General features: G+C 45.0%; 2 protein-coding genes across 2 annotated transcripts in view; one reads left to right on the top strand and one right to left on the bottom strand.

The window, feature by feature from the left end:
- The window catches only part of bop1 (BOP1 ribosomal biogenesis factor), a 161,214-nt gene that overhangs the window by 119,491 nt on the left and 14,518 nt on the right, over nt 1–27,205 (top strand). The window contains exons 5-9 of the mRNA XM_080214009.1: nt 3,529–3,646; nt 19,281–19,382; nt 21,695–21,907; nt 24,324–24,485; nt 25,125–25,205. Of these exons, the coding sequence (XP_080070135.1) occupies nt 3,529–3,646; nt 19,281–19,382; nt 21,695–21,907; nt 24,324–24,485; nt 25,125–25,205 (676 nt within the window). The remainder of the gene's footprint in view (nt 1–3,528; nt 3,647–19,280; nt 19,383–21,694; nt 21,908–24,323; nt 24,486–25,124; nt 25,206–27,205) is intronic.
- LOC145359460 (maestro heat-like repeat-containing protein family member 1) overlaps nt 24,492–27,205 on the bottom strand; it is a 47,992-nt gene continuing 45,278 nt past the window's right edge. Inside the window, exon 16 of the transcript XR_013889586.1 lies at nt 24,492–24,966. The gene's annotated coding sequence lies outside the window, so the exon portion shown is untranslated. The remainder of the gene's footprint in view (nt 24,967–27,205) is intronic.

Below are 27,205 nucleotides of genomic sequence, written 5' to 3'. Positions count from 1 at the left end.
TCAATTAAGCTGCTCATCAGTTCACCCCATCACCTCTTGAAGCATTGAGCCACATCTCTCCACACACGGCTGAGTTGAAGCCAGTTATTCCCCAGCTGGACAGTCTGAATGTGTTCCCTGGACAGATTTCCTGGGGGGAGTTGCAGCAACAGACCACCACTTGGGCTCCTCCTGTTGGCTAGAGCTCTCCCATACAAGACATAAATAATGAGATTTTCTCTGCACTGGGGATCATCAGGCTGTCTCTTCCCCAAAAAGTAGGGGAGACTGGGTCACTGAAGTGACCAGGATAGTCAGATTTGTGATCCACAAGGGACATGGGGGGAGGTGGAGTTAAGGTCACAATCAGCAGTGTGTATTATCATAGGCAGCAGTGTGTATGATCTATAAGATGTAGTGCAGAAATTCACCAAAAATCCTTAGGCAGCACCTTCCAAACCCATGACCTCTTCATCTAAAAGGAGGACAAGGGCAGCAGATACATGGGAACACCACCACCTGCAAGTTCCCTTCCAAGCTACTCACTATCCTGACTTGGAAATATATTGCTGTTCTTTCGCAGTCGTTGGGTCAAAACATAGAACATAGAACACAGAACATTACAGCGCAGTACAGGCCCTTTTGGCCCTCGATGTTGCGCCAACCTGTGAAACCATTCTAAAGCCCATTTAACCTACACTATTCCAATATCATCCATATGTTTATCCAATGATCATTTAAGTGCCCTTAATATTGGCAAATCCACTACTGTTGCAGGCAGGGCATTCCATACTCTTACTAATATGAGTAAAGAACCTACTTCTGACATCTGTCCTATATCTATCACCCCTCAATTTAAAGCTATGCCCCTTCGAGCTAGCCATCTCCATCTGAGGAAAAAGGCCCTCACTGTCCACCCTATCTAATCCTCTGATCATCTTATATGCCTCTATTAAGTCACCTCTTAACCTTCTCTCAAACAAAAACAGCCTCAAGTCCCTCAGCCTTTCCTCAAGACCTTCCCACCATACCAGGCAACGTCCTGGTAAATCTCCTCTGCACTCTTTCCAATACTTCCACGTCCTTCCTATAATGCGGCGACCAGAACTGTACGCAATACTCTCACAGCTGCAACATGACCTCATGGCTCTGAAATTCAATCCCTCTATCAATAAAAGCTAACACACCGTACGACTTCTTAACAACCTTATCAACCTGGGTGCTGACTTTCAGGGATCTACGCACATAGACACAGATCTCTCTGCTCATCCACACTACCAAGTAACTTACCATTAGTCCAGTACTCTGTATTTCTGTTACTCTTTCCAAAGTGAATCATCTCACTCTTTTCCACATTAAACTCCATCTGCCACCTCTCAGCCCAGCTCTGCAGCTTATCTATGTCCCTCTGTAACATCCTTCCGCACTGTCCACAACTCCGCCGATTTTAGTGTCATCTGCAAATTTACTAACCCATCCTTCTACGCCCTCGTCCAGGTCATTTATAAAAATGACAAACAGCAGTGGCCCCAAAACAGATCCTTGTGGTACACCACTCGTAACTGAACTCCGGGATGAACATTTCCCATCAACCACCACCCTCTGTCTTTTTGCAGCTAGCCAATTTCTGATCGAAACTGCTAAATCACCCTCAATCCCATGCCTTCGTATCTTCTGCAATAGCTTACCATGGGGAACCTTATCAAACGCTTTACTGAAATCCATATACACCACATCAACTGCTTTACCCTCATCCACCTCTTCGGTCACCTTCTCAAAGAACTCAATAAGGTTTGTGAGACATGACCTACCCTTCACAAAACCTTGTTGACTATCCCTAATTAAATTATTTCTTTCTAGATGATTATAAATCCTATTTCTTACAATCCTTTCCAAAATGTTGCCCACAACAGAAATAAGGCTCACTGGTCCATAATTCCCAGGTTGTCTCTACTCCCTTTCTTGAACAAGGGGACAACATTTGCTATCTTCCAGTCTTCTGGCACTATTCCTGTAGACAATGAAGACCTAAAGATCAAAGTCAAAGGCTTTGCAATTTCCTCCCTAGCCTCCCAGAGAATCCTAGAATAAATCCCATTTGGCCCAGGGGACTTATCTATTTTCATACTTTCCAGAATTGCTAACACCTCCTCCTTGTGAACCTCAATCCTGTCTAGTCTAATAACCTGTATCTCAGTATTCTCCTCAACAACATTGTCTTTTTCCCGTGTGAATACTGACGAAAAATATTCACTTAGCGCCTCTCCTATCTCTTTGGACTCCACGCACAGCTTCCCACTACTGTCCTTGACCTGCCCTAATCTTACCCTAGTCATTTTTAAAATTCTGACATACCTATAGAAAGTTTCAGGGTTTTCCTTGATCCAACCTGCCAAAGACTTCTCATGTCCCCTCCTGGCTCTTCTTAGCTCTCTCTTTAGGTCCTTCCTGGCTAACTTGTAACTCTCAAACACCCTTACTGAGCCTTCACGTCTCATCTTGACGTAAGTCTCCTTCTTCCTGTTCACAAGTGATTCAATTTCTTTAGTAAACCACAGTTCCCTCGCTCAACCACTTCCTCCCTGCCTGACAGGTACATATTTATCAAGGACACGCAGTAACTGTTCCTTGAACAAGCTCCATATTTCAATTGTGCCCGTCCCCTGCAGTTTCCTTCCATATCCTATACATCCTAAATCTCGCTTAATCACATCATAATTTCCTTTCCCCCAGCTATAACTCTTGCCCTGCGGTATACCTTTCCCCTTCCATCGCTAATGCAAACGTAACCGAAATGTGGTCACTATCACCAAAGTGTTCACCTACCTCCAAATCTAACACCTGGTCTGGTTCATTATCCAGTACCAAATCCAATGTGGCCTCACCTCTTGTTGGCCTATCTACATCCTACACACATTGGACAAAAACTGACCCACCTAAAGATCTCGAACTATAGCTTTTCCAGTCATTATTTGTAAAGATAAACTCCCCCATGACTACTACCCTGTTACTTTCACTCCTATCCAGAATCATCTTTGCAATCCTTTCCTCTGGCATACTCCAATGGAATATTCCGTTCTTGGAATTGCCTCCCTATAATGGTATTGTGGGTTAACCCACAGAACATGGATTGCAGCGATTTTAGAAGGCAGCTCACCACCACCTTCTCAAGGGATGGCCAATAAATGCTGGCCAGTTAGTGACACCCATGTCCCACAAGTGAATTAAAAAAAAGAAAATCAGCTATGATCTTACTGAAGTGTGGAGCAGACTGGAGAGGCCCAATCGCCACCCCCTGTTCCTAATTCTTATAGTCGTATACAATGTCCCTCCTGTTTTTGCCCAATGCACATGTCCTATTGGGTATCTGCAATGCTCCTTCATTGATTGGCTAAGGATTCGGGTTAACAGAATGCCTAACAGCCTCGTTAACAAGTGGGTGGTGAAAGAAATCACAGGATTCTGTTACTTCACTGGGTGTTATTTACTGACCTTTTTCCAACACAATTGTTTTCCTCTCTCTCTGGGGATCTCCCCCTCCATTCACAGGCGAACCATTCCAGATAAGATGACTGGCACTGAAATTCGACTAACTGACGAACAGATCGACCTCATCCACAGGATCCAGAAGGGGCAGTATGGAGATGCCAAATTTAATCCATACGAGGTGGGAATATTTAATTTTCAGTTACCCACAGTATAAACACAAGTTTCCTGGGTTCAATTGTAAATGAAACAATACGATATAAATTTCTGACTTTGGTGCTGCGACCAGGACAGTTTAGCTCAAGTTTATTTATCAATGTCACAAGTAGGCTCACATTAACACTGCAGTGAAGTTACTGTGAAAATGTTGAATATGTCACAGAGTGGGATGCAAAGCTGTTTCATTGGTGGAAGTTGTGCACATTCTTGCACACTGTCTTGCCTACAGAAAGTTTCCATTATTTTTGGGAATTGCATTAAACAGGAAATTAGAGGTGCATTCGATAAAGGAACATCTATAATTATGGGTGGCTTGAATTCAAACATAGATTGGACAAATCAAATTAGTAACAGTACCGCAGAGGAGGAATCCCTGGGTGGTTTTCTGAACCAATATGTTGAGGAACATAAGAACATAAGAGGAACCAACCAGAGAGCAGGCAGTCCTAGCCTAGGAGTTGTATAAACAGAAATGAATAATTGGCAGTCTACTTGCGTGAGGCACCTTGTGGAAGAGCGACCATATAACATGGTAGAATTTTTCTTCAAGATAGTGAAGTCGTTGATTCTGAGACAAGGGACCTGAATAAAGGGAACTATGATGGTATGAAACATGAGTTAGCTATGACAGATTGGGAAATGTCACTAAAGCAATGTCAGTGGAAAGGCAATGACAAACATTCAACGAGCACGTGGGTGAATTGCAACAATTGTTTATTACTGTCTGGCGCAAAAATAAAACTGGAAAGGTGGCCAAATCATGGCTTCATAGCGAGGGGGATTGAATATAAAAGTAGGGAGGTCTTGCTGCAGCTGTATAGGGCATTGGTGAGGCCGCAGCTGGAGTACTGTGTGCAGTTTTGGGCGCCGCACCTGCGCAAGGATATTTTGGCCTTGGAGGGAGTGCAGAGGAGGTTTACTAGGCTGATACCGGAGTTGAGGGGATTGAGCTATGAGGAGAGGCTGAATAAACTAGGCTTGTACTCGTTAGAGTTTAGAAGAATGAGGGGAGATCTCATTGAGACGTATAAGATGATGAATGGGATGGATAGGATAGAGGTGGAGAGACTCTTCCCGCTCAAAAAAGACAGTAGGACTAGGGGGCACAGCCTCAAGATAAAGGGGGGGCAGTTTAGAACGGAGTTGAGGAGGAACTTCTTCACTCAAAGGGTGGTGAATCTCTGGAATTCTCTGCCCATTGAAGTGGTGGAGGCTGCCTCGCTAAATATTTTTAAGAAGCGGGTTGATGGGTTCTTGATAAGAGAGGGGATTAAGGGTTATGGGGAGAGGGCGGGAAAGTGGAACTGAGCCATGACAGATCAGCCACGATCTTATTGAATGGCGGGGCAGGCTCGAAGGGCTAGATGGCCTACTCCTGCTCCTATTTCTTATGTTCTTATGTTCTTACAAGGGAAATTACAGATAGTATTAGATCCCAGGAAGAGGCATAGAAATTGGCCCGAAAAATAACTAACCCAAGGATTGGGAGCAATTTAAAATTCTGCAAAGGAGGTACAAGGGACTGACTAAGAAGGGAAATATAGAGCATGAGAGTAAGCTTGTGAGGAACATAAAAACTGACTGTAAAAGTTTCTATAGGTATGTGGGGAGAAAAAGATTGGGAAGACAAATGTAGATCGCTTACAGACAGGGAAATTTATAGTGGGGAACAAAGAAATGGCTGACCATATACTTTGCTTCTCTTTTCACAAAGGAGGAAATAAACAAAGTATCAGAAGTATTTGGGAACACAGGGTTTAGTGAAAGGGAGGAAATGAAGAAAATCAGTATTAATAGGGAAATGGTTTTGGGGAAATAAATAGGATTGAAGATCGATAAATCTACAGGGCCTGATAATCTACTTAAGGAAGTGGCCCTAGAAATAGTAGCTGCGTTGGTGGTCATCTTCCAAGATTCTAGAGACTCTGGAACAGTTCCCACAGATTAGGGGGTAGTTAATGTAACCCCACTGTTTAAAAAGAACGCTAGAGCCAAGACAGGGAATTATAAATGAGTCAGCCTGAAGTCAATAGTGGGAAGAATTATAGAATGCATTATCAAAGGTTTTATGGAGAGCACTTGATAAGCAGTGGTAGAATCTGACAGTTAGCATGTATTTATGAAAGGGAAGTCATAGAACACTACAGCACAAACAGGCCCTTCGGCCCACAAGTTGCGCCGATCACATCAACACCTGTCTATAACCCCCAATCCCATAAAACCCCATATACTCATCCAGAAGTCTTTTAAAAGACCCCAGCGAGTTCGCCTCCACCACCACTGACGGCAGCTGATTCCATTCACTCACCACCCTCTGAGTGAAAAACTTACCCCTAACATCACTTCTGAACCTCCCTCCCCGCACCTTAAACCTGTGTCCTCTCGTAGCGACCATTTCAACCCGGGGAAATAGCCTCTGAGAATCCACCCTATCTATTCCTCTCAACATTTTATAAACCTCTATCAGGTCGCCTCTCAACCTACGCCTCTCCAGGGAAAAGAGACCCAGTTCCCTCAACCTAACTTCATAAGGCATGCCTCCCAGTCCAGGCAACATCCTTGTAAATCTCCTCTGTACCCTTCCAATAGCTTCTACGTCTTTCCTATAGTGAGGCGACCAGAACTGCGCACAGTACTCCAAATGAGGCCTGACAAGGGTCTTATAAAGTTGCAGCATTACCTCCCGACTCCTAAACTCAATCCCTCGATTAATGAAGGCCAGTACACCATACGCCTTCTTGACCACCTCCTCCACCTGCGAGGCCGATTTAAGAGTCCTGTGGACCCGGACCCCAAGATCCTTCTGCTCCTCAACACTACCAAGACTCCTGCCCTTGATAGTGTACTCGTTCATCCCGTTGGTTCTGCCAAAATGGACGACTACGCATTTATCCGCGTTGAAGTCCATCTGCCACTTCTCCGCCCAGTCCTGCATCCTATTTATGTCCTGCTGCAACTTTTGCCATCCTTCCAGACCATCCACAACACCACCGACCTTCGTGTCATCAGCGAACTTACTAACCCATCCTTCCACTTCCTCATCCAGGTCATTTATGAAAATGACAAACAGCAAGGGTCCTAGAACAGATCCCTGGGGCACTCCACTGGTGACTGACCTCCATTCAGAAAAAGACCCATCCACAACCACTCTCTGCCTTCTGCAGGCAAGCCAGTTCTTGATCCACAAGGCCAAAGGCCCTCGGATCCCATGCCCTCTCACCTTCTCAAGAAGTCTTGCGTGGGGGACCTTATCAAACGCCTTGCTGAAGTCCATGTACACCACGTCCACGGCACTTCCTTCGTCAATGTGTTCAGCCACATTATCGAAGAACTCAACTAGGCTCGTAAGGCACGACCTGCCCTTGACAAATCCATGCTGACTATTCCTGATCATGTCAAACCTCTCCAAATGGTCGTAAATCTTGTCCCTCAGAAGCCTTTCCATCAGCTTACCAACCACTGAGGTCAGACTCACCGGTCGGTAATTTCCCGGGCTATCTCTGTTCCCTTTCTTGAAAATAGGGACTACATCCGCAATCCTCCAATCTTCCGGAACCTCTCCCGTCTCCGTTGACGACGCAAAGATCATCGCCAGAGGCTCTACAATCACTTCCCTCGCCTCCCACAGTATCCTGGGGTATATCCCATCTGGTCCCGGCGACTTATCTATCTTGATAGAATTCAAAAGTTCTAATACATCCTCCACCTTAATATCCACAAACTCAATCTTTTCCATCTGCTGCAAATCCGTGGCAAAATCTCCCAGATCAGCTTCCACCGTGAATACTGAGGCAAAGTACTCATTAAGCACCTCTGCCATTTCTTCTGGTTCCACACAGACCTTACCCCCTTCACCTTTTATAGGTCCTATCCCTTCTCTTCTCATCCTTTTACCTTTCACATATTTATAAAAGGCCTTGGGATTCTCCTTAATCTTACCCACCAAGGTCTTCTCATGACCCCTTCTGGCTCTCCTAATTTCCCTTTTAAGCTCCTTTCTACAGTCCTTATACTCCTCAAGATCCTTAACCTCTCCGAGTTCCCTGAACCTTTTGTACACCTTCCCTTTCCTCCTGACTAGGTTCAACACAGCCTTCGTGCACCACGGTTCCCTCGACCTACCAAAACCCCCTTGTCTCATCGGAACGTTGTCACGCATAGCTCCAGACAAACATTCCTTGAATATCCGCCACCTTCCTTCAGTACTTTTCCCCAAGAACGCCTCCTTCCAGTTTATTTGTCCAAGCAACTTCCTGACTTCTTCGTATCTCCCCTTACTCCAGACAAACACCTTCCTAGCCTGCCTGATCCTATCTCGTTCCAATGCAATTGTGAAGGAGATAGAATTATGGTCACCATTCCCAAGATGCTCCCCTACCGAGAGATCCATCACCTGCCCTGGTTCATTCGCCAGTACCAGGTCAAGTACAGCCTCTCCCCTTGTAGGCTTATCCACATACTGTGTCAGGAAACCTTCCTGAACACACCTAACAAACTCCTCCCCATCCAAACCCCTTACCCTAGGGATATTCCAATCGATGTTTGGGAAATTGAAGTCTCCCATCACGACAACTCTGTTATTAATACATTTCTCCAGAATCTGTTTCCCTATCTGCACTTCAACTTCCCTGTCACTATTGGGTGGCCTATAGAATACACCCAGCAAAGTTTTTGACCCTTTGCTGTTCGTAACTTCCACCCACAGAGACTCTGTAGATAGTCCCTCCACGGCATCCTCTTTCTCTGCAGCCCTGACACTGTCCCTGATCAACAGTGCCACTCCACCACCTCTTCTGCCATCCTCCCTGTCCTTCCTGAAGCATCTGAAACCTGGCACCTGAAGTACCCAGTCCTGTCCCTGAGACATCCAAGTCTCCGTAATGGCCACCACATCACAATCCCAAGCAGCAATCCACGCCCTAAGCTCATCTACCTTATTCACTACACTCCTTGCATTAAAATATATACACTTCACCCCCTCAGTCTGGGCATTTCCCTTCTCCACCCCCTGTCTAACCTCCCCCCCCCATACTGCCTGCGGTCCTCCCCTACCTGGGAGCTAACCTCCTCCGTCCCAGTTTCCCCATCACACTTAACAAGTCTACTGGAATACTTTGAGGATGTAACTAGTAGAGATGGAGGGGGAGCCAATGGAAGAGGTTTATTTGGACTTTCAGAAGACTTTCGACAAAGAGCTACATAAGACTTTAGCGTGTAAAATTAAAGCACTTGAGATTGGGGGTAGTATATCGAGATGGATAGAAAGCTGGGAGACAGGAAACAAAGAAGGAATAAACAGGCCATTTTCTAAATGGTAGGCAGTGGATCAGTGCTGGGACCCCACTGAGGGAACAAAATTTAATATCTCCAAATTTACAGATGGTGGGTGGGAGGATGAGTTGTGAGGAGGAGAATGCAGAAATCCTTAATGTGATTTGGACAAGCTGAGTGAGTGGGCAAATGATTGGCAGATGCAATATATTGTGGATGAATGTGAGGTTGTCCATTTCAAGAGCAAAAACAGGATGGCAGATTACTATCTGATTATAAATTGGGAGAGGGGGTTCTGCACTGAGACCTGGGTGTCCTCGCTGAAGGTAAACGTGCAGGTACAGCAGGCAGTAATGAAGGCAAATGGTATGTTGGCCTTCATGGAGCAGGATGTCTTGATGCAATTATACAGAGCCTTGGTGAGGCCACACCTGGAAAATAGTGTGCAATTTTGGTCGTCTTATCTGAGGAGAGACATTTTTCTTATGGACGAAATGCAGGGGAGGTTTACCAGACTGATTTCAGGGATGGCAGGATTGATATGTGGGTAGTGATTGACAGCTTCAATCATTTTAACTTATTGACCCATTTTCATTGCAAAAGGGAACTCGTTCTGATGTGCAATGCTTCCCCTTATGGGGTTGGGGGGCTCCTGGCACACTGTTGGGAAGATGGAATGGCAAAGCCTATTGCAAATGCATTCAGGACCCTTTCAGAAACTGAACAGAGGTATTCCCAAATTGAGAAAGGCGGGTTGGTGGCTGTATTTGGTAAAAAAGCTACGCCTACGGTAGGTGCTTCATAACTCTTACTGGGATTTCAGAACACAAGGCAAATATCCCCTGTTGCCTCCATCTGGATACAGCATTGGAGCTTGTTACTTGCAGCTTAGGAGTATGTCCGAAAGCCCAAGACCTCAATAGCTAAGCCTCCCTACATCCGTGGCAGGCCTTTGGTGCGAGTGCATGTGCACTTTGTGGGCTTCGTGTTTTTTATCATGGTGGATGCACATTTCAAATGATTAAAGCTACATTGCATGGGCCCCACCACCTCCCCATGCTACAATTGGGAAACTATGACAGAGTTCCTAAAAGCACAGGATACCAGGCATCCTGGTTTCTGATAACAGCGCAGAGTTCCAGAGCTTATGGCATCAGGCAAATTAGGGCAGCACCCTATCACCCATCAGCGAATGGGTTGGCTGAACGGGCTCAGCATGAGAAAACAACTCACAACATCCATAGAGACCAAACTGGTGTGATTTTTATTTGACTATCCCTTACACAATGACAGCAGTCGTCCCAGTGGAATCATTAATGGGGTGGAGGCTTCAGACGAGATTAAGCCGACTGTTCCCAAATCTGATGGGGGGGTGGAATCTCAATGAGAAAACCAGAAGTGGAATTATGATTCTGCAAGAACAGAGAATGGTCAAAACCAGTGACCCTGTCCACGTGAGGAACCTTGGACACTGCTTCAGCTGCATCCCTGGGTTCATAACAGAGAAAACAGGGCCTGTGTATTACAAGGTCTAAGTGCAGGGAGAGCTATGAGAAAACATCTGGACCATCTCCTGCGCCAGTATGGCTCTCATTAGCAGCCATAGAGATGGCCAGTGTTGGACCATGACTTGAACCTGATCCTATGTCTGGCACTGCGGGTGATGAGGACATGGATTGAAGAGGAAGAAGCTGGTGCCCCAACTGAAGCTGGAGTCTCAGGAAGAACTTCTGTTTGTGACTTTACTGTGCTCCCTCCGAAAACAAAGGCCTGCAATTCAGTTGACAGCAGCAAATCTGGTGTCACCGGAGCACAAGGGGAGAAAATGCAGACTCCGCACAGAGAGTGACCCAGGGCCGATAATAGAACCCAGGTCCCTGACACTGAGAGGCAGCAGTGCTAACCACTGTCCCACCGTGCCACCCAGACATACTGGTTAGCATTGGACATGCTAAATTCTCTCTGTGTACAAATGCCAGAGTGTGGTGACTAGGAGATTTTCATTGTAGTGTTAACGTGAGCCTACTTGTGGCACTTATCAATAAACTTTAAAACTTTAAACTCAAATGAAAACAAAACAAGTTTGAAGTGCTGACTTGCTTTCTGCTTCAATCAGTAACTCTGGACCTATTTTCCATGACCTTGCAGTGAATGATTAAAATTTTCTCAAGTGCTCTGAGTTTTGTGTGAATCTGGTGCAGTGAAGTTGGTGTTACTGTGCTGTAGTACAGGTGTCTGACACTAGGGGCTGTTGGTGAGCTGTGAAAATAATATCTGAAATATTATTACTGCTCCTGAACTTTGGGAACAGGAGCGTGCCTGTTTTGTTTCAATGATGGTTTGTAGATTGTCCACTTCTTCAACAACCCTTTACAGTGACATATTCCACGTTTCTGATCCATGCGAAATAGGCTCCCAACTTAATAAGAACATAAGAACGTAAGAAATAGGAGCAGGAGTAGGCCATCTAGCCCTTCGAGCCTGCCCCGCCATTCAATAAGATCGTGGCTGATCTGTCGTGGCTCAGTTCCACTTTCCCGCCCTCTCCCCATAACCCTTAATCCCCTCCCTTATCAAAAACCCATCAACCCGCGTCTTAAAAATATTTAGTGAGGCAGCCTCCACCACTTCAACGGGCAGAGAATTCCAGAGATTCACCACCCTTTGAGTGAAGAAGTTCCTCCTCAACTCCGTTCTAAACCGCCCCCCCTTTATCTTGAGGCTGTGCCCCCTAGTCCTACTGTCTTTTTTGAGCGGGAAGAGTCTCTCCACCTCTATCCTATCTAGCCCATTCATCATCTTATACGTCTCAATGAGATCTCCCCTCATTCTTCTAAACTCCAACGAGTACAAGCCTAGTTTATTCAGCCTCTCCTCATAGCTCAACCCCCTCAACTCCGGTATCAGCCTAGTAAACCTCCTCTGCACTCCCTCCAAGATAACTTCCTTCCCATCTTCCCATCACCTCCAGTTCCCACCCATGGATATACAGACCTCCTTTTAGAATTGTGCAGCACAGGAGAGACCTTTCAATTGGTTCATCATGTCTTGGGTTACCTCTTTGAAAAAGCTGCCCACTTTATCCCAGTCTTTACTTGGGGCTTTACAGACCATTTGTTCAGAGATGTGGAGGTTGTTGGTAAGGGTAGCATTTAATATCCATCTACAATTGCCTGGTGGCAGTGGTGAGCCTCCACATTGAACATTTCAAATTGACCTGAGGGCCTTGAGAGAGCGACCTCAGCTACGTTAGGGGTGGCACGGTGACAGTGGTTATCACAGCTGCTTCAGAGGCCAGGAACCCAGGCTAGCGTCACTGTCTGTGTGGAGTTTGCATGTTCTCCCTGTGTCTGCGTGCGTTTGCTCCGGTTTCCTCCCACAATCCAAAGAAGTGTGGGTTAGGTGGATTGGCTGTGCTAAATTGCCCCTTAGTGTCGGGGGATTAGGAGGGTAAATGCAAGGGGTTATGGGGATGGGATCTTGGGTGGGGGATGGTAATTGTGGTCAGTGCAGACTCGATGGGCCAAATGGCCTCCTTCTGCACTATAGGGATTCCATGATAGTGAAACTGGAATTCTTGTTGTTAGGCCTGTGCTCGAGGGCTGGCTGGTCCCCCTCATGAATATTCGCCTCTCAATCCAGCAGCCATACTGATGCTGATTTCTATCAATACCTTCCCTAAGGTCAAATGTCCCAAGTCATTTTGCGGAGCTATAGTTAGAAAAGGGATACTAGGGTAAAAGGATTAGAAAGAGATGGTCACTAACTTGCTCAAAGGAGTGGGTGGTCACATGATGAAAGCTCTGACACGATTCATTTTTTCGTCTTGATATTTATCCTGGTGCAGAGCCCATAAGTATCTAATCCCAGAGTGAAAATTCCATACTGTGTCCCTGCAAGATTTCTGGTTAAACTTTGGGACGAAATGCCAGGTATACGAATGAAAATCTTCGACGGAAAGAAGCAGTCGGAGGTAACCAGGGTGGAGCTGAGCTCTCAAGATGGCGATTTGGTCGGCAAACACACTCTTGACCTAGCGGCATTGTAGATGATGACTGCCCATATGATTAAGGAAATGAAAGACAAACTGGGCTTTATGGCACAGAATTTCAGTGCTCATGCTGCTGAACTGCAGACTACAGATATGAAATGGAGAAAAGAATCCTCATTCTCAAAAATGCTGCTTCCTCAGTTCAAGCTTTAATTTCTTGGTGAATCTGCTAAATGGTTGTTAGATATCCTGGTTGATCTGGAGGGCCGGGCTGGAGGAGGAACTTCCGTCTGACCGGCTTTCCAGAAGGAACTGAGAGCGAGCTCCCAGCTAACTATTTTGAGAACTGGTTACCCACATTTTCTTAATTTTGACATAAAGCTGAGTATATTCATCTCGAAGGGGCAGATTGTATTCTGTTTTCCAGGCCTGACCCTCGGCCGTCGATCACGTGATTTCGATAATGAACATAAGAACATAAGAAATAGGAGCAGGAGTAGGCCATCTAGCCCTTCGAGCCTGCCCCGCCATTCAATAAGATCATGGCTGATCTGTCGCTGCTCATTCCACTTTCCTGCCCTCTCCCCATAACCCTTAATCCCCTCTCTTATCAAAAACCCATCAACCCGCATCTTAAAAATATTTAGCGAGGCAGCCTCCACCTGGAAAGTGTCTGAAAGCTATCTGAATGCAGTTTGCCCAGCTTTATCCTGCTACACTTTGGGTGATAGCTGACATATCCTTAAGGCTGCTTGACAATCGGGCTCTGGCACCTCTAAACTCCATGGGTGGCAGTAATTTGGAGTCATGATCTGTAGTTCCTCACTAAGTCTGGACTTTGCCCCTTGTCGATGTACTCCTCTTTTGATTTTGTTATTTATCGTGTTGATGGGGCTGATCTAGTATCAGCACTGAGACAAATTTCACCTGTTAGCCTTAGAAAACCAGGGACATCCATTGTTCATAAAGGAATACATCCCTCAGCATGTTCCTTTAGTTACTTCAAGCTTAAGACACAGATTTAATCCTACTATATCCTCGTTAGGCTAAAGCTATAAGGTGGCAAGGGGGACTACCTACGTTGCTTCTGGTCCTGTTTCAGAATTGAATCCTAGTGGTTTAATATCCTTCAGCGTGTTGAGATGTGAGCTGGGTAGGTTGTAGGGCACTAGGGCTGTGCAATATTCATCTGTTTTTGTTTCATGTAGTCCTTGTATTTTTAATAGTGGTTTATGCTGTGTGGTATCCTTTACCCTTGTCATGGCCAGTATGGGTTGGGCCACTGTGGGGAGGTGGGTGGTTTAGTGTAGAGGTTGTGGGTATGACTCAATGAATCCTCACCGCTGGTGAGGAAAACCCCCTCGGAACAATTGGGGTTGTGTCATTTGTCTCTGTATTTTTGTTACTCTGGGGCCAAAGAATCTGTGACGGGCTCCTGTAGAGGTGCAGAGCGAGAACACGTCCTGGGAAACGACATTGTTCTCTATGAGCAGCGCTTGTGAGGTGGTGGGGGGGGGGGGGATGTTACAGAGATCAGTTCAATTCAGGAAGTTCACAGACAGGTGTGCACTGTACAGGCTCCAATCCACAATTGCCCACAGGCTGTGGAGAACCCAGTGATGACATGGAGTGATCACATGACTGTCTTCTTAAAGGGGCCATGCCCCACACAGAAATTCCCTAAATACACAACACAGCCTTTCATTGCTTGTATCCATTTGTGATGAGTAGTACAGTCCAACTGTGTTGGTGCTCTCTTGTCTCTCTGTCCATGTATATTTGGAAAAATGATTCGACTGTACTGCACTAATCCATGAGGATTTGTTGTGTTTGTAAAAATGGGAAAAATTTTCAATAAAAATATATTCTACAAAGTGGAAGAGAGGGCTGCGAAATGATAGGTTTGTGGAAGGATAGGATGGCATACGAGCAGTGGAGCAGTAGTTGGCCATTTGACCCCTCAAGCCTGCCTTGCCATTCAATAAGATTATGGCTGATCTGTTTGTTTCGAGTTCCATATTCCTGTCCACCTGCCAATAACCTTTGATTCCCTTGCCGAACAAGAATCTGTCCACCTCCGTCTTAAAAATATTCAGTGACCCCTTTCTCCACTGCCTTCTAAGACAGAGTGCCAAAGTCTCACAACCCTCAGAAAAAAACTTCTCACCTCTCTCCCCCACAAGAGGAAACGTCCTTTATACGCCTTATTGAGACTGTTCAGGATTCTGTACACTTCAACCCACTAATCTCTCATTTTTCTAAACTCCAGTGGAAACGGGCCCAGTCTGTCCAATGTTTCCTCATAAGCTCATTCCAAGGATCAATCTAGTAAACCTTATCTGAACTGCCTCCAACACATTTAAATCCTTCCTTAAATAAGGAGACTTTTATGTTGAATTCTTCTTGTAATAAAAGATAGCATTCCATTAGTCTATTTACTGTACCTGCATACTAATCTTTTGTAACACATGGAAGGCAATGGTCCAGTGGTATTATCGCTACACTATTAATCCAGAAACTCAGCTGATGTTCTGGAGACCAGGGTTCAAATCCCGTCGCAGCAGATGGTGGAATTTGAATTGAATAAGAATCTATTGGTAACCATGAAACCATTGTCGATTATTGGAAAAACCCATCTGGTTCACTAATGTCCTTTAGGGAAGGAAATATGCTGTTCTTACATGGCCTACGTGTGACAGCAGAGCCATGGCAATGTGAATGACTCTCAACTGCCCCAGGCAACTAGGGATGGGCAATAAATGATGGCTAGCCAGTATCGTCCACCACCCACGAATGAATAAAAGAAAGAACTAGAACACCTAGATCCCTCCGCACCTCGGAATTCTGCCGTTATTCTCAGTTTAAGTAAGAATCTGCTTTTTCATTCTTCCCGCCAGAGTAAACCACTTCACATCTTCCAGGTTGTTTTCCAATGCCCACTCAGTCAACCTATCTGTCTACAAACTTATGTTCTCTTCACAACATACTCTCAACAAACCTATCTGTGTCATCTGTAAATTTAGCTATCGTACCTCCACTCCCTCCATCTATGACAGTGATGTAAATTGTAAAAGTTGAGGCTTCTCCAGGACTCCACTCGTCACGTTCTGCCAATCAGCATAGTCTATTTTCTGCCAACCAGCCAATTTTTTGTCCATTCAACTACCTCTACACCATGAGCTTTCATTTTCCACAATAACCTTTGATAAGGTTAGCACTGCTGCCTCACAGTGCCAGGAACCCAGATTCAGTTGCAACCTTGGGTGACTGTGTGGAGGTCTGCATGTTTTCCCTGTATCTGCGTGAGTTTTCTCTGGGTGCCCCAGTTTCCTCCCACAGTCCAAAGATGTGAAGGTTAGGTGCATTGGTCATGATCGATGTGCAGGGTTGGGCCTAGATCGATTGCTATTTTGGAGGGTCAGTGCAATTCCAATGGGGCTGAATGGCCTCTTCTGGACTGTAGGGATTCCATGATTCTATGATGTGGCACCTTATTAAATGCCTTCTGGACATCCAAGTATGCTGCATTCACTGGTTTCCTTTTATCCACAACACCTGCAGAAAACTAAGTTGGTTAAATCGATTTACCTTTCACAAACCCATGCTGACTCTTTCCAAATACTTTGAGTTTTTCTGAGTGCCCAGCTTTGACCTCCTCAATAATTGATTCTAACACTTTGCTCACAACTGACATCAAGTTAATTGACTGTTTCCAATTTCCTGCCTCTCTCCCTTCTTCGATAGAGGGGTTATATTTGCTCCTTTCCTGTCTGATGGAACCTTTCCACAATCTAGAGAATTTGGGAAAATTAATACCAACAAATCTATTATCTCATTAGCCACCTCCTTTTAAAACCCTAGGATGAGGTCCACCAAGACCTGGAGATGTGTCAGCCGCACTCCCATCAGTTTGCTCAGTATTGCTTCCCTAGTGATTGTAATTTCATTAAATTCCTCTCTCCCTTCCACCGCCTAATTTACAGCTATGTATTTATACCCTCTGTACTGAAGACAGAAGCAAAATATTTGTTCAATTCATCCACTATTTCCTTATTATCGCCATTAACTTCCTATTCTCACTGTCTAGAGAACCAGCATTCAGTCTTTTCTTTTTAAATTCCTGTGGAAACTCTTGCTATCGGTTTTTACATTTTCAGTTAGCTTCCTCTCCCACTCTCATTTCTTCCTGCTTATTAACATTTTAGTCATTCTCTGCCGTCCCTCACATTCTGACCAATCATCTGACATGCTGTTCACCTTTGCACAGTTATATTCTTTTCCATAAGTTTGATGCTTTCCTTATTAGTTAACTGCAGATGGTGGGTCCTCCTTTTAGAATTTTTCTTTAAAGCAGGAGTATACTTCAGAGTATTCTGAAATAGCTCCTTAAATGTTTGCCACTGCTTCTCTATTGATCTGCCCTCTGGTCTAATGTGCCAGTGGCACATTGGCACAGCCATCAGCAGGGGTTTGGGATGAACATGGTTGCAGCCAAGGAATGACGAGTTCTCATTTTGCACATGTGCTCTCATCAAGTGAGCCCTTGCGCACTTGGATTCTATCCCACACGCTTGTACACGCACACTCTCTCCCACTTGCTATATGAACGTGTACACGCATTCTCGGGCACACACCACCACCTCGCACAATAAAAACTCCTGTGATGCCAGCCCGCTCAGTAAATGAAATCATTTCTGATGTGAAGCATGGTTTTATGACAGAAGGAAAATGATTGTAGCAACATGGGGAAAGTGCAGGAGTGTGGGACTAATCAGATAGCACTTTCAAAGAGTTTAATGTCCTCCTGTGCTGTAAGATTCTCTGAGAGAACCATTGTAAACAGGCGGGGTGTAATACCTGGCCACAGACAACAGGCATCCCGCTCAGTTTAGCTGTGGTTACAACCCACAGTTTTGAGCGTAAAGGGTTACTTGAAGAATTTTTTTTATAGTTTCCTAACTTGGGCTGAAGTTCAAAATTTCTACCCAAAGAATTTACATTGAATTCCTCGGAACATACTTCATCCCAATGAATGCGGTCTGTTCTTTCAAAAACACTCGCAGGTTGGCCTGGAGTTGGTGAAATCTGTCTAACCATTGGTCCTTAGGGACAGACGAAATGTCTTGAGGCAGGTGACCTTTGAAAGGAATTTTCCCCCTGATGTTTATTGGAGTAAATGATGCTGGTGCTGGCAGTCAATTATTTTCTCCCAGCGCACCCCCCCCACCCCCTCAAATTCCCCATTCCCTTAGTTTGTCGCCAGTGTTTGCATTGAGCAGTCTCCAGTCGGGAATATCACAGACTGGGAATCTTTCCCAACTGCATTCATTTTAATTTCTTCTTTAAAGCGAGCAGCCAAATATTTGTGTGAAGTGGGCAACCTCACTTCAACAACTCTGTGTGCTTGACTTTGTGCCCTGCAGGGACATAACAAAACTGCCCTGAAACCATACAGCTAAGACAAAAGCTATTTACTCCCATCAGCCTGGCCTGAGTTTGAACCAGAGTATTGGTTCTAACAGAATAATCTAACAGAATACACCAACCCATCGTGACTGAACTAGCCTAATATGTAACAAGTAATTTTCCATTTGGAGTGATACTGAGTGATCAGTATGTGAACCTTAAATCATGGAGCATTATTGCCTATTTGACCCATTAAACCCAAGCTGAGTATTATTTCCCTATATTTATAATCATACTCGCTGCACCCTTAATATCCTAACCAGTCTAATCCCACTATCCCCCTCACAACCTGCACCCTTCAATACCCCACCCAATCTAATTGTGCACTCCCCTTACCCTTGAATATTCCATCCAGTCTAATCCCAATGAACCCCTCACTCCCCACACCCTTTAGTAATCAATCCACTCTCCCCCTCGCTTCCCACACCCTTTTAACTATCCCACCCAATCTAATTCCACTCTCCCCCTCGCTCACTGCATCCTTTAATATCCCACCTAGTCTAATCTCTTTCTCCTCCTCATCCCCTGCACTCTTTAATATCCCACCCAGTCCAATCCCACTCTCTTCCACACCCTTTAAGATCCAACCCAGTCTAATTGCACTCTCCCCCTCACTCCCTGGACAATGTCCCACCCAGTCTAATCCCTGTTTCCTCAAACCACACTCTTGTTGCCTTCTGCTTCTGGCGTGTTCTATTTTAGCATATTGATTCTCCATGTGCTTATCCATTCTTAGAGGAAGTGATCAACTTGCAGGCCAGAGCAGTATTTGGTTGTTGATGTAGGACTGTTTCTAAGCTTGTGGTATCCCAATGCTTATGTGCCTTGTACACAGTCTGAAATTTACACCTTTCTTCTCCTTGTTTAGCCTTCCATAGATTTCTTTACCCACGAAACGATGATTCACCCCGTGACCAACCATCCAGCACACAAGCGTAGCTTCATTCCATCGCTCGTTGAGAAGGACAAGGTAAGAACTAGTGATTATTCCTGAGCCAGGCTGTTGCTGTTGAATTATTCTCTCTCCCCTCTTTGTCCCTTGCCTGCAAAGGAGCTAGCACAAGGCTACAAGTAACACTGGATGAAGCTGAGAGAGTATGAACCAAACTCAGACCATGCACAACCCAAATTGTACTTCAGCACTTTACCTGAGCTCTCTCTAAACTTCTACACTGCAGCTTGTCTGCACCGACCAACTCGAAAGTTGCTTTGCATCTTTCCAATTACAGCAACCTCAGATTGGAGTTATATTGTAAATTGTGCACTGCACAAATCTAATTGCATTGATGTTATAACTGTCCTTTACAGTTTGTTATCTGCGACAGATTCCTTGAGTTGGTGCGTGTGGCTGTTTGTCTTTTCAGTCAGTAAGAGAACAGTGCTTCATTGCCTGATAATCTGCCTGCTTATGTTAACTGATAGAAATGGCAATGGGGCCATCACTGGAATTCAGATTCTCTTTGGAAATCAGCTCACTGATGAGCTTTGTGTTTTGTTTATCCTCCGGACATGGGGAACACAGGGAGGTGATGGCCTAGTGATATTATCGCTAAAAGTATTAATCCAGAAACTCAGCTAATGTCCTGGGGACCCAGGTTCGAATCCCGCCACAGCAGATGGTGCAATTTGAATTCAATTAAAAAAAAAAATCTGGAATTAAGAATCCACTAATGACCATGAGACTATTGTTGGAAGAACCCACCTGGTTCCCTAATGCCCTTCAGGGAAGGAAATCTGCCGACCTTACCCATTCTGGCCTACATGTGATTCCAGAAACACAGCAATGTGGTTGACTCTCAACTGCCCTGTAAACAAGGGCAGCTAGGGATTGGCAATAAATGCTGGCCAGCCAGCGACACCCATGTCCCCCAGATGAATAAACAAATACCTGACCGGGCTACAGTAATTACCCATCACCATTTGCTTCGAGGACATTAAAAATAAATCCCATGATGTGATAATGGATGTAGGCTGGACCGGGACAAATTGACTCCTTTATATCTGGATGTTAGCAAAGCAGGGTTTTATTATTTTCAGACTATTTTCTAGTGCCAGCCCACAAATTATTCAGCAAATTTAATAAATTTCAGTTTTACGCTCTGCCAGCAATGGGATTTGAACTTGAGAGCCCTGGTTATCAGCCCAATAAGAAGTCTGACAACACCAGGTTTAAGTCCAACCGATTCATTTGATGGTAAACTCTCAAGCTTTCGGGGTTTGCCCCTTCGTCAGGTGAATGGGGAGTTCTCTTCAGAATGGAGAGACCTGATGAAGGGGCAAACCCCGAAAGCTTGTGAGTTTACTATCAAATAAATCGGTTGGACTTAAACCTGGTGTTGTCAGACTTCTAACAGTGTTTATCCCAGTCCAATGCCAGCATCTCCACATCATATCAGCCCAATGCCAAGTTTACCAGGATATTACAAGGACGAGGCAAAAATCTTTCAAGGAGAGGTCAATAGGTCAGTCACTCAGAGCTCGATCTGAAGAAGTGGCAGGAGCTGATTCTCCAAATAATGTGAAAGGGGTGTTTGAGGATGAGGAATTTAAGATCACAGACAAAAAACGTGGACATGGGATGAAGTATAACTGCTTTATCAAAGAACCAGTACAGGCACAAAGGGCTGAATGGCCTTCTGCTGTGTACTAAGTTTGTATAATAACACGGGAGGTGATAGCCGAGCAGTATTATCTGTGGACTATTAATTCAGAAACTCAGCTAATGTTCTAAGGACCCGAGTTCGAATCCCACTACAGCAGATGGTGCATTTTGAACTCTTATCAAAAATGTCTGGAATTAAGAATCTACTGATGACCATGAAACCATTGTCAATTGTCAGAAAAACCCATCTGGCTCATTAGTGTCCTTTAGAGAAGGAGATCTGCCTTCCTTACCCGGTCTGGCCTACATATGACACTATAGCCATAGCTCTCTGAACAAGATCAACTGGGGTTGGGCAATAAATGGCCAGCCAGTGATACCCATGTCCAATAAGTGAATAAAAAAAGACAGTCTGTATCCTCTCTTTGCATATTGAATGGTGGAAGGGCTTCCCATTGCTACTAATCTGTTTCAGCAAAAGAAACTCACCTATCAGCTATCTCGAGCCATTTTAATGGAGGCTTGACTACAGCTGCCGAATTTGAACCCAGCTGATTAAAAGCAAGAGTAGGAGAGCGTGGCTAAACTAATGAAACCACTGGGCCTTAGTCTTTATAATGCCCTCGTTAGGTTGAAGCTTTAACTGTGTTTTTATATTTAAACTCTCTTCCATCCTGCAGGTATCAAAACTGGTCAACGCGATAAAACAAGGCTGGATCAAACCACGCAAACCGCGGGATGACACGCCACATTACTACGATCTGTGGGCAAAGGAAGATCCCAATGCTATCCTAGGTCGGCATAAAATGCATGTCCCTGCGCCAAAGATGAAGCTCCCGGGGCATGAGGAGTCTTATAATCCCCCACCTGAGTATTTATTAACAGAGGAGGAGGTGAGACCATAAGTTATAGGAGCAGAATTAGGCCACTTGGCCCATCGAGTTTGCTCCGCCATTCAATCATGGCTGATTTTTCTTTCTCATTCCCATTCTCCTGCTTTCTCTCCATAACCCCTGATCCCCTTATTAATCAAGAGCCTATCTATCTCTGTCTTAAAGACACTCAATAACCTGGCCTCCACAGTCCCTCTGTGAGCAGTTCCTCTGCTCCCTGGTATATCCAATCTGTGTGTGCACTAGTGGCTACGTTTGATAGTTCACTTGTTAATAGCCATGACCTTTTGGCTTCTGGTCGTCTGCTTGGAGGTATCCTGCTGACTTCTCAGCATCAGGAGTATTCACAAAAAGCAGCCTGCCACTTGGTGATTCAGTGTCATTCATGCCAGGAGAATCAACTCCCCCCTCCCCCCAACATGGCCCAACCACCCTGCCTGCATCCCTGAGAGTTCTCTAAAGCTGTATGTGCTGCTCAGTCATTGAATATGTTAAAGAGAAGCTCAATAGAATTTGATTTGATTTAATATTGTCACATGTATTAACATACAGTGGAAAGTATTGTTTCTTGCACTCTATACAGATAAAGCATACCGTTCATAGAGAAAAGAGAAAGTGCAGAATGTAGTGTTACAGTCATAGCTAGGGTGTAGAGAAAGATCAACTTAATGCAAGGTAAGTCCATTCAAAAGTCTGACAGCAGCAGGGAAGAAGCTGTTCTTGAGTCTGTTGGTACATGTCCTCAGTTCTGTATCTTTTCCTGACGGAAGGACGTGGAAGAGAGAATGTCCGGGGTGCATGGGGTTCTTAATTATGCTGGCTGCTTTGCCAAGGCAGCGGGAAGTGTAGACAGAGTCAGTGGATGGGAGGTTGGTTTGAGTGATGGACTGGGCTACATTCACGACCCTTTGTAGTTTGTTGTGTCCTTGGGCAGAGCAGAACCCAAAGCAAGCTGTGATACAACTACGCTATGGGTACTATAGTGTAGAAAGATGGTGTTGAGGTAGATGATGAACCATGATTTTAGTCAGAAGTTTTGAGGGGCTGAATGGATTTCTCCAGCTCCTGTTTGTTTATGTTTTTGCTCAGCAAAGGATGGTGGATTCACATTGGTGAAAATCAAGTCCAGGATCAGTACTAACCGGCTCTTCACAGTAGCTGGAATGGTTTCTGAGTAGGACTGGAAGAAACAATTCCATGTTGGAAAATATTGAACCAGTTGGACCATCTGGCAGCTTTCATGATTATTTTATCTTGTGCCACCTTTGCAATCATCAGCTTTTCGTCACTTCAGTTGGGGCAGCACGGTGGCACAGTGGTCAGCACTGCTGCCTCACAGCACCAGGGAGCCGGGTTCAATTCTGGTCTCGGGTCACTGTCTGTGTGGAGTTTGCACTTTCTCTCCGCGTCTGGGTGCCCCAGTTTCCTCCCACGGTCCAAAATGCGGATTGGCCATGCTAAATCGAATGTACTGTCAGGGGGATTAGCGGGATAAATGTGTGGGGTTACAGGAATAGGGCCTGGGTGGGATTGTGGCTGGTGCAGACTCAGTGGGCTGAATGATCTCCTTCTGCACTGTTAGGGATTCTATAATTCTATGGTGAATTCCCATAATTTTTAAGGCAAGGTTAGATAGATAAATGTTTGAACAGTAAAGGAGTTAAGGTGAGCGGGTGGGTAAGTGGAGCTGAGTCCACGAAAAGATCAACCATGATCTTATTGAATGGCGTGGCAGGCTCGAGGGGCCGGATGGCCTACGCCTGCTTCTAGTTCTTATGTTCTTATACTGCAAAAGATTGAAAATCAGGGCAGCTAGTCAAGTACTTTTAACATTTAGTGGTGGCAAGAATGCGCTGAATGTGCCAAATGATCTCTGATTCATGTCCCCACTTGAACAGGTACCTTCGAGCCTTTTGTCATTGTTAACTTGATTGGTGTGTACCGTGTGGCCATGAGATGGTGTGAAATGTGGGGGAACCACCTGTTCAGTCCATATACTTCGAGCCATCAATGCAACTGAATTCCTTTAATTGAGCATTGATCCAGTAACATGGCAGCAATTGTAAAGAGGTCCCTTTCTGATCCTCTAGATTCATAAGATTCAAATAGGGCAAAGCAGCAAATGAGAAACTGCAGCAGGAATTCAGTTTGCTGTGCATGGCCTCCGTTTAAACATTGCTGCCTGGAGTGTCCCCAATAACTGTCTCTCTCCAAAGGCACAAAATCCTGGCTGATGGAGTCATTTCTTCTCACTGGTGCCTCCTAATGCTGTTACTGTTCTCTTGTACCTCTGGATGTGATTACCAACTGCACCAGTCGTACGTGTGTAGTGACCTGGAACGAGGAACGCACACGCTTCACTGGCTCCCTATTCCACCTAGTCTAATGTAGCTTGCTTGATGTTTGTCTTTTGCAGAGATTGGCCTGGGAACAACAGGAGCCCGAGGAACGGAAACTGAACTTCCTCCCACAGAAATTCACATCTTTGCGTGCTGTGCCTGCATTTTCACGCTTCATTCACGAACGCTTTGAACGCTGCCTCGATCTCTATCTCTGCCCGCGGCAAAGGAAGATGAGGGTAGGATCACAGTTGTTTTATTCTGGGGGCATGGAGTGGGGCAGAGAGGAGAAAATAAGTTAATCTTGCGCTGCTCTTGTACTTGTTTTCAAGATGGGTCCACAGTTTTCAAAGTCTTGCATTTACGTATAATCCTCATATTTTGTACAACAAATCGCTCTTGAAGCGTGGTCAGTGTTATGTCGGCACGTGGGGCAAGACAAGACTCTCTCACAGCTGTTGGGTAAATGGCCATTGGGTCATTGTTACTGAATGTTGGCTCGGACACCAGGAGAACTTCCAGCTCCACTTTAAGCAGGATCTTTCACATCAGTTGTGGGAACAGCCAAAACCAGTATTAAAGACAACATCTCTGACAATGGAGCATTTCCTCAGATCTGTAAGGAGATTTATTGATGTGGAATGTTGTTTTATGTGGATCATGATTTTTCATGGAATAAAAACAGAAAATGTTGGATTAACTCATCAGGCCTGGCAGCATCTGTGGAGAGAAACACAGTTAACATTTCAAGGCCATACGACTCTTCAGAGCTTTTAGGATATGATTTTTTTATTTTGCTTTGTTTGTTCATGACTGACTTTGCTGAATCTTTAGCTCACTGCTGCAGTGGTTCATTTACTTGGTTTGCTTTCCTCTAGGTGAATGTGGACCCAGAAGACCTGATACCAAAGCTTCCCAAGCCAAAGGATCTCCAACCATTTCCAACCACACAAGCACTGGTGAGCACCATTCATGTGGGGAGCTCTTTCTCCTTGCACACATTCTGTGTGAAAAGGGTTTTGTGTGTATACACTCACTTAATGCCAGTTGCAAGCAATGAGGGTTACGTGGTGGCCGTTTGCTCTATTAACGGGAACGGGTGCAGGTCACAATGGCAGCTGTGTGTACCTATCGTGTACAGTGCCTACAAAATGCACTGCAAGAACTCACCAAACTTCCCTAGGCAACACCTCCCAAACCCTACTATCTGGGGACAAGGGCAGCAAACACGTGGGAACGCCACCATCAGCAGCCACAACACCCTGATATGGGATCATAATCATCATTCCTTCTCTGTCTCTGGATCAAAATCCTGGAACTGCCTTCCTAACAGCACCACATGGATTGCAACGGTTCAAGAAGGCCGCTCACTTACCACCTTCCCAATGGGCAATAAATGCTGGCCTAATCAGTGACGCCCACATCTCATGAGAGAATAAAACATGTCAGCTTCTCTCTACCTGTGGTGTTTGACAACCCAGCAAGTGTTGTTTCTGCTTTCTAGTGCTACACGTGTAGTTGGATCAATGTGTCTCCAGCTCTCGTCCGCAGGCATGCCTGTGACTGGATCAGATGGAAACATGTTGGCTGTGTATTCTGTGAAGGCCGGGATATGGTCATAGCTAGAGTATATGTCAGTGATAGACTAGTGTGTGTGCTGGCTGTGGAACTTTATAACGTCCTCACGCTTCACGTGGTAGAGTTTGGTTCTATATTTAATTGAATCTTGTGTTCACTGCTACGTGTTCCTGAGTAGGAATAACTTTAAGATCTTTGTATGTGAAAAGTGCTATCTAAACACAAACTGTTGTTGCATTTACTACTTGTACTGTAGAGATTCTGTGATTCTGTATATGCACTCACATCATTCTTGATTTGAAACTATGATTCTGTGAGCTGGAATTTTTAAATTCATTCCAGAGCTAATTTGGCAACCCTCGTCTCAGAAACCTCAGCTGCATGGCAGTCCAGATGTTGCCTAATTGTAGACAATCCTCCCGGGGATTACCTCGATATTGCTACAAAACCTCGAGGCTGGGCATTAAATGTTGCAGGGTATGACATGCTCAGGAACATATTCAGAAGGGGATAGCTGTATGTATTTGGGACAAAATAATCGCAGTGGAAAATAGGGACGCGGCTGTCAGCAAATAAAAATACAATCCATATGGATGGAGATAAAAGACCTATCACAGCAGTTTTGCCACTTCTGTGGAGGAAAAGAGTGGTGGATGGAATATGCATATTGGGAAACTGAATTTCACAAACAAGTAATAATCATGTGGGATCCCAGCTGCCCTAATATCAATCAGACAAGAGGGAGAGATAAAAGGGGTAAAGAAATGGGGTTCCCACAATCTGCACATGGCTCCTTTCTAACATACTGTGGTTAGCACTGCTACCTCCCAGTGCCAGGAACGGAGTTCAATTCCAGCCTCAGGTGACTGTGTGGAGTTTGCACATTCTCCCGTGTCTGCGTGGGCTTCCTCCCACACTACAAAGATGTGCGGGTTAGGTTGACTGGCTATGCTGATTTGACCTTAGTGTCATGGGAACTGGCAGGGTAAATGTGTGGCATTGTAGGGATAAGGCCTGAGTGAGATTGTGGTTGATGCAGACTCGATGGGCCGAATGGTCTCCTTCTGCACTGTAGGAATTCTGTTTTAAGCCCAACAAGAGAATATTTGCTATTGGATTTGGTCATAAGGGACCTAGCAAGAGCAGAAGTAAAATTGGGGGAACATCTAGGCAATAGCAACCATAATATAATGTTCTTTTAGGATGATGGTAGAGAATGAGATGAGTATGATGAAAATCAGGTTAAAAGCTGACAACAGAACTTTGGAGAATGAAATGGGCTGCCACATTGACCTACAGTGATGTGGAAAATCTATGGGAAACACAATCATTTTCAACAGAGCTCAGGAGAAGTGTATTCTGCTAAAACGGTTTATAGTTT

Source organism: Carcharhinus amblyrhynchos, chromosome 2 (genome assembly GCF_965287045.1).
Source record: "Carcharhinus amblyrhynchos chromosome 2, sCarAmb.v2.hapA, whole genome shotgun sequence".
NCBI lineage: Eukaryota > Metazoa > Chordata > Chondrichthyes > Carcharhiniformes > Carcharhinidae > Carcharhinus > Carcharhinus amblyrhynchos.
This window is presented reverse-complemented; position numbering and strand designations above follow the sequence as displayed.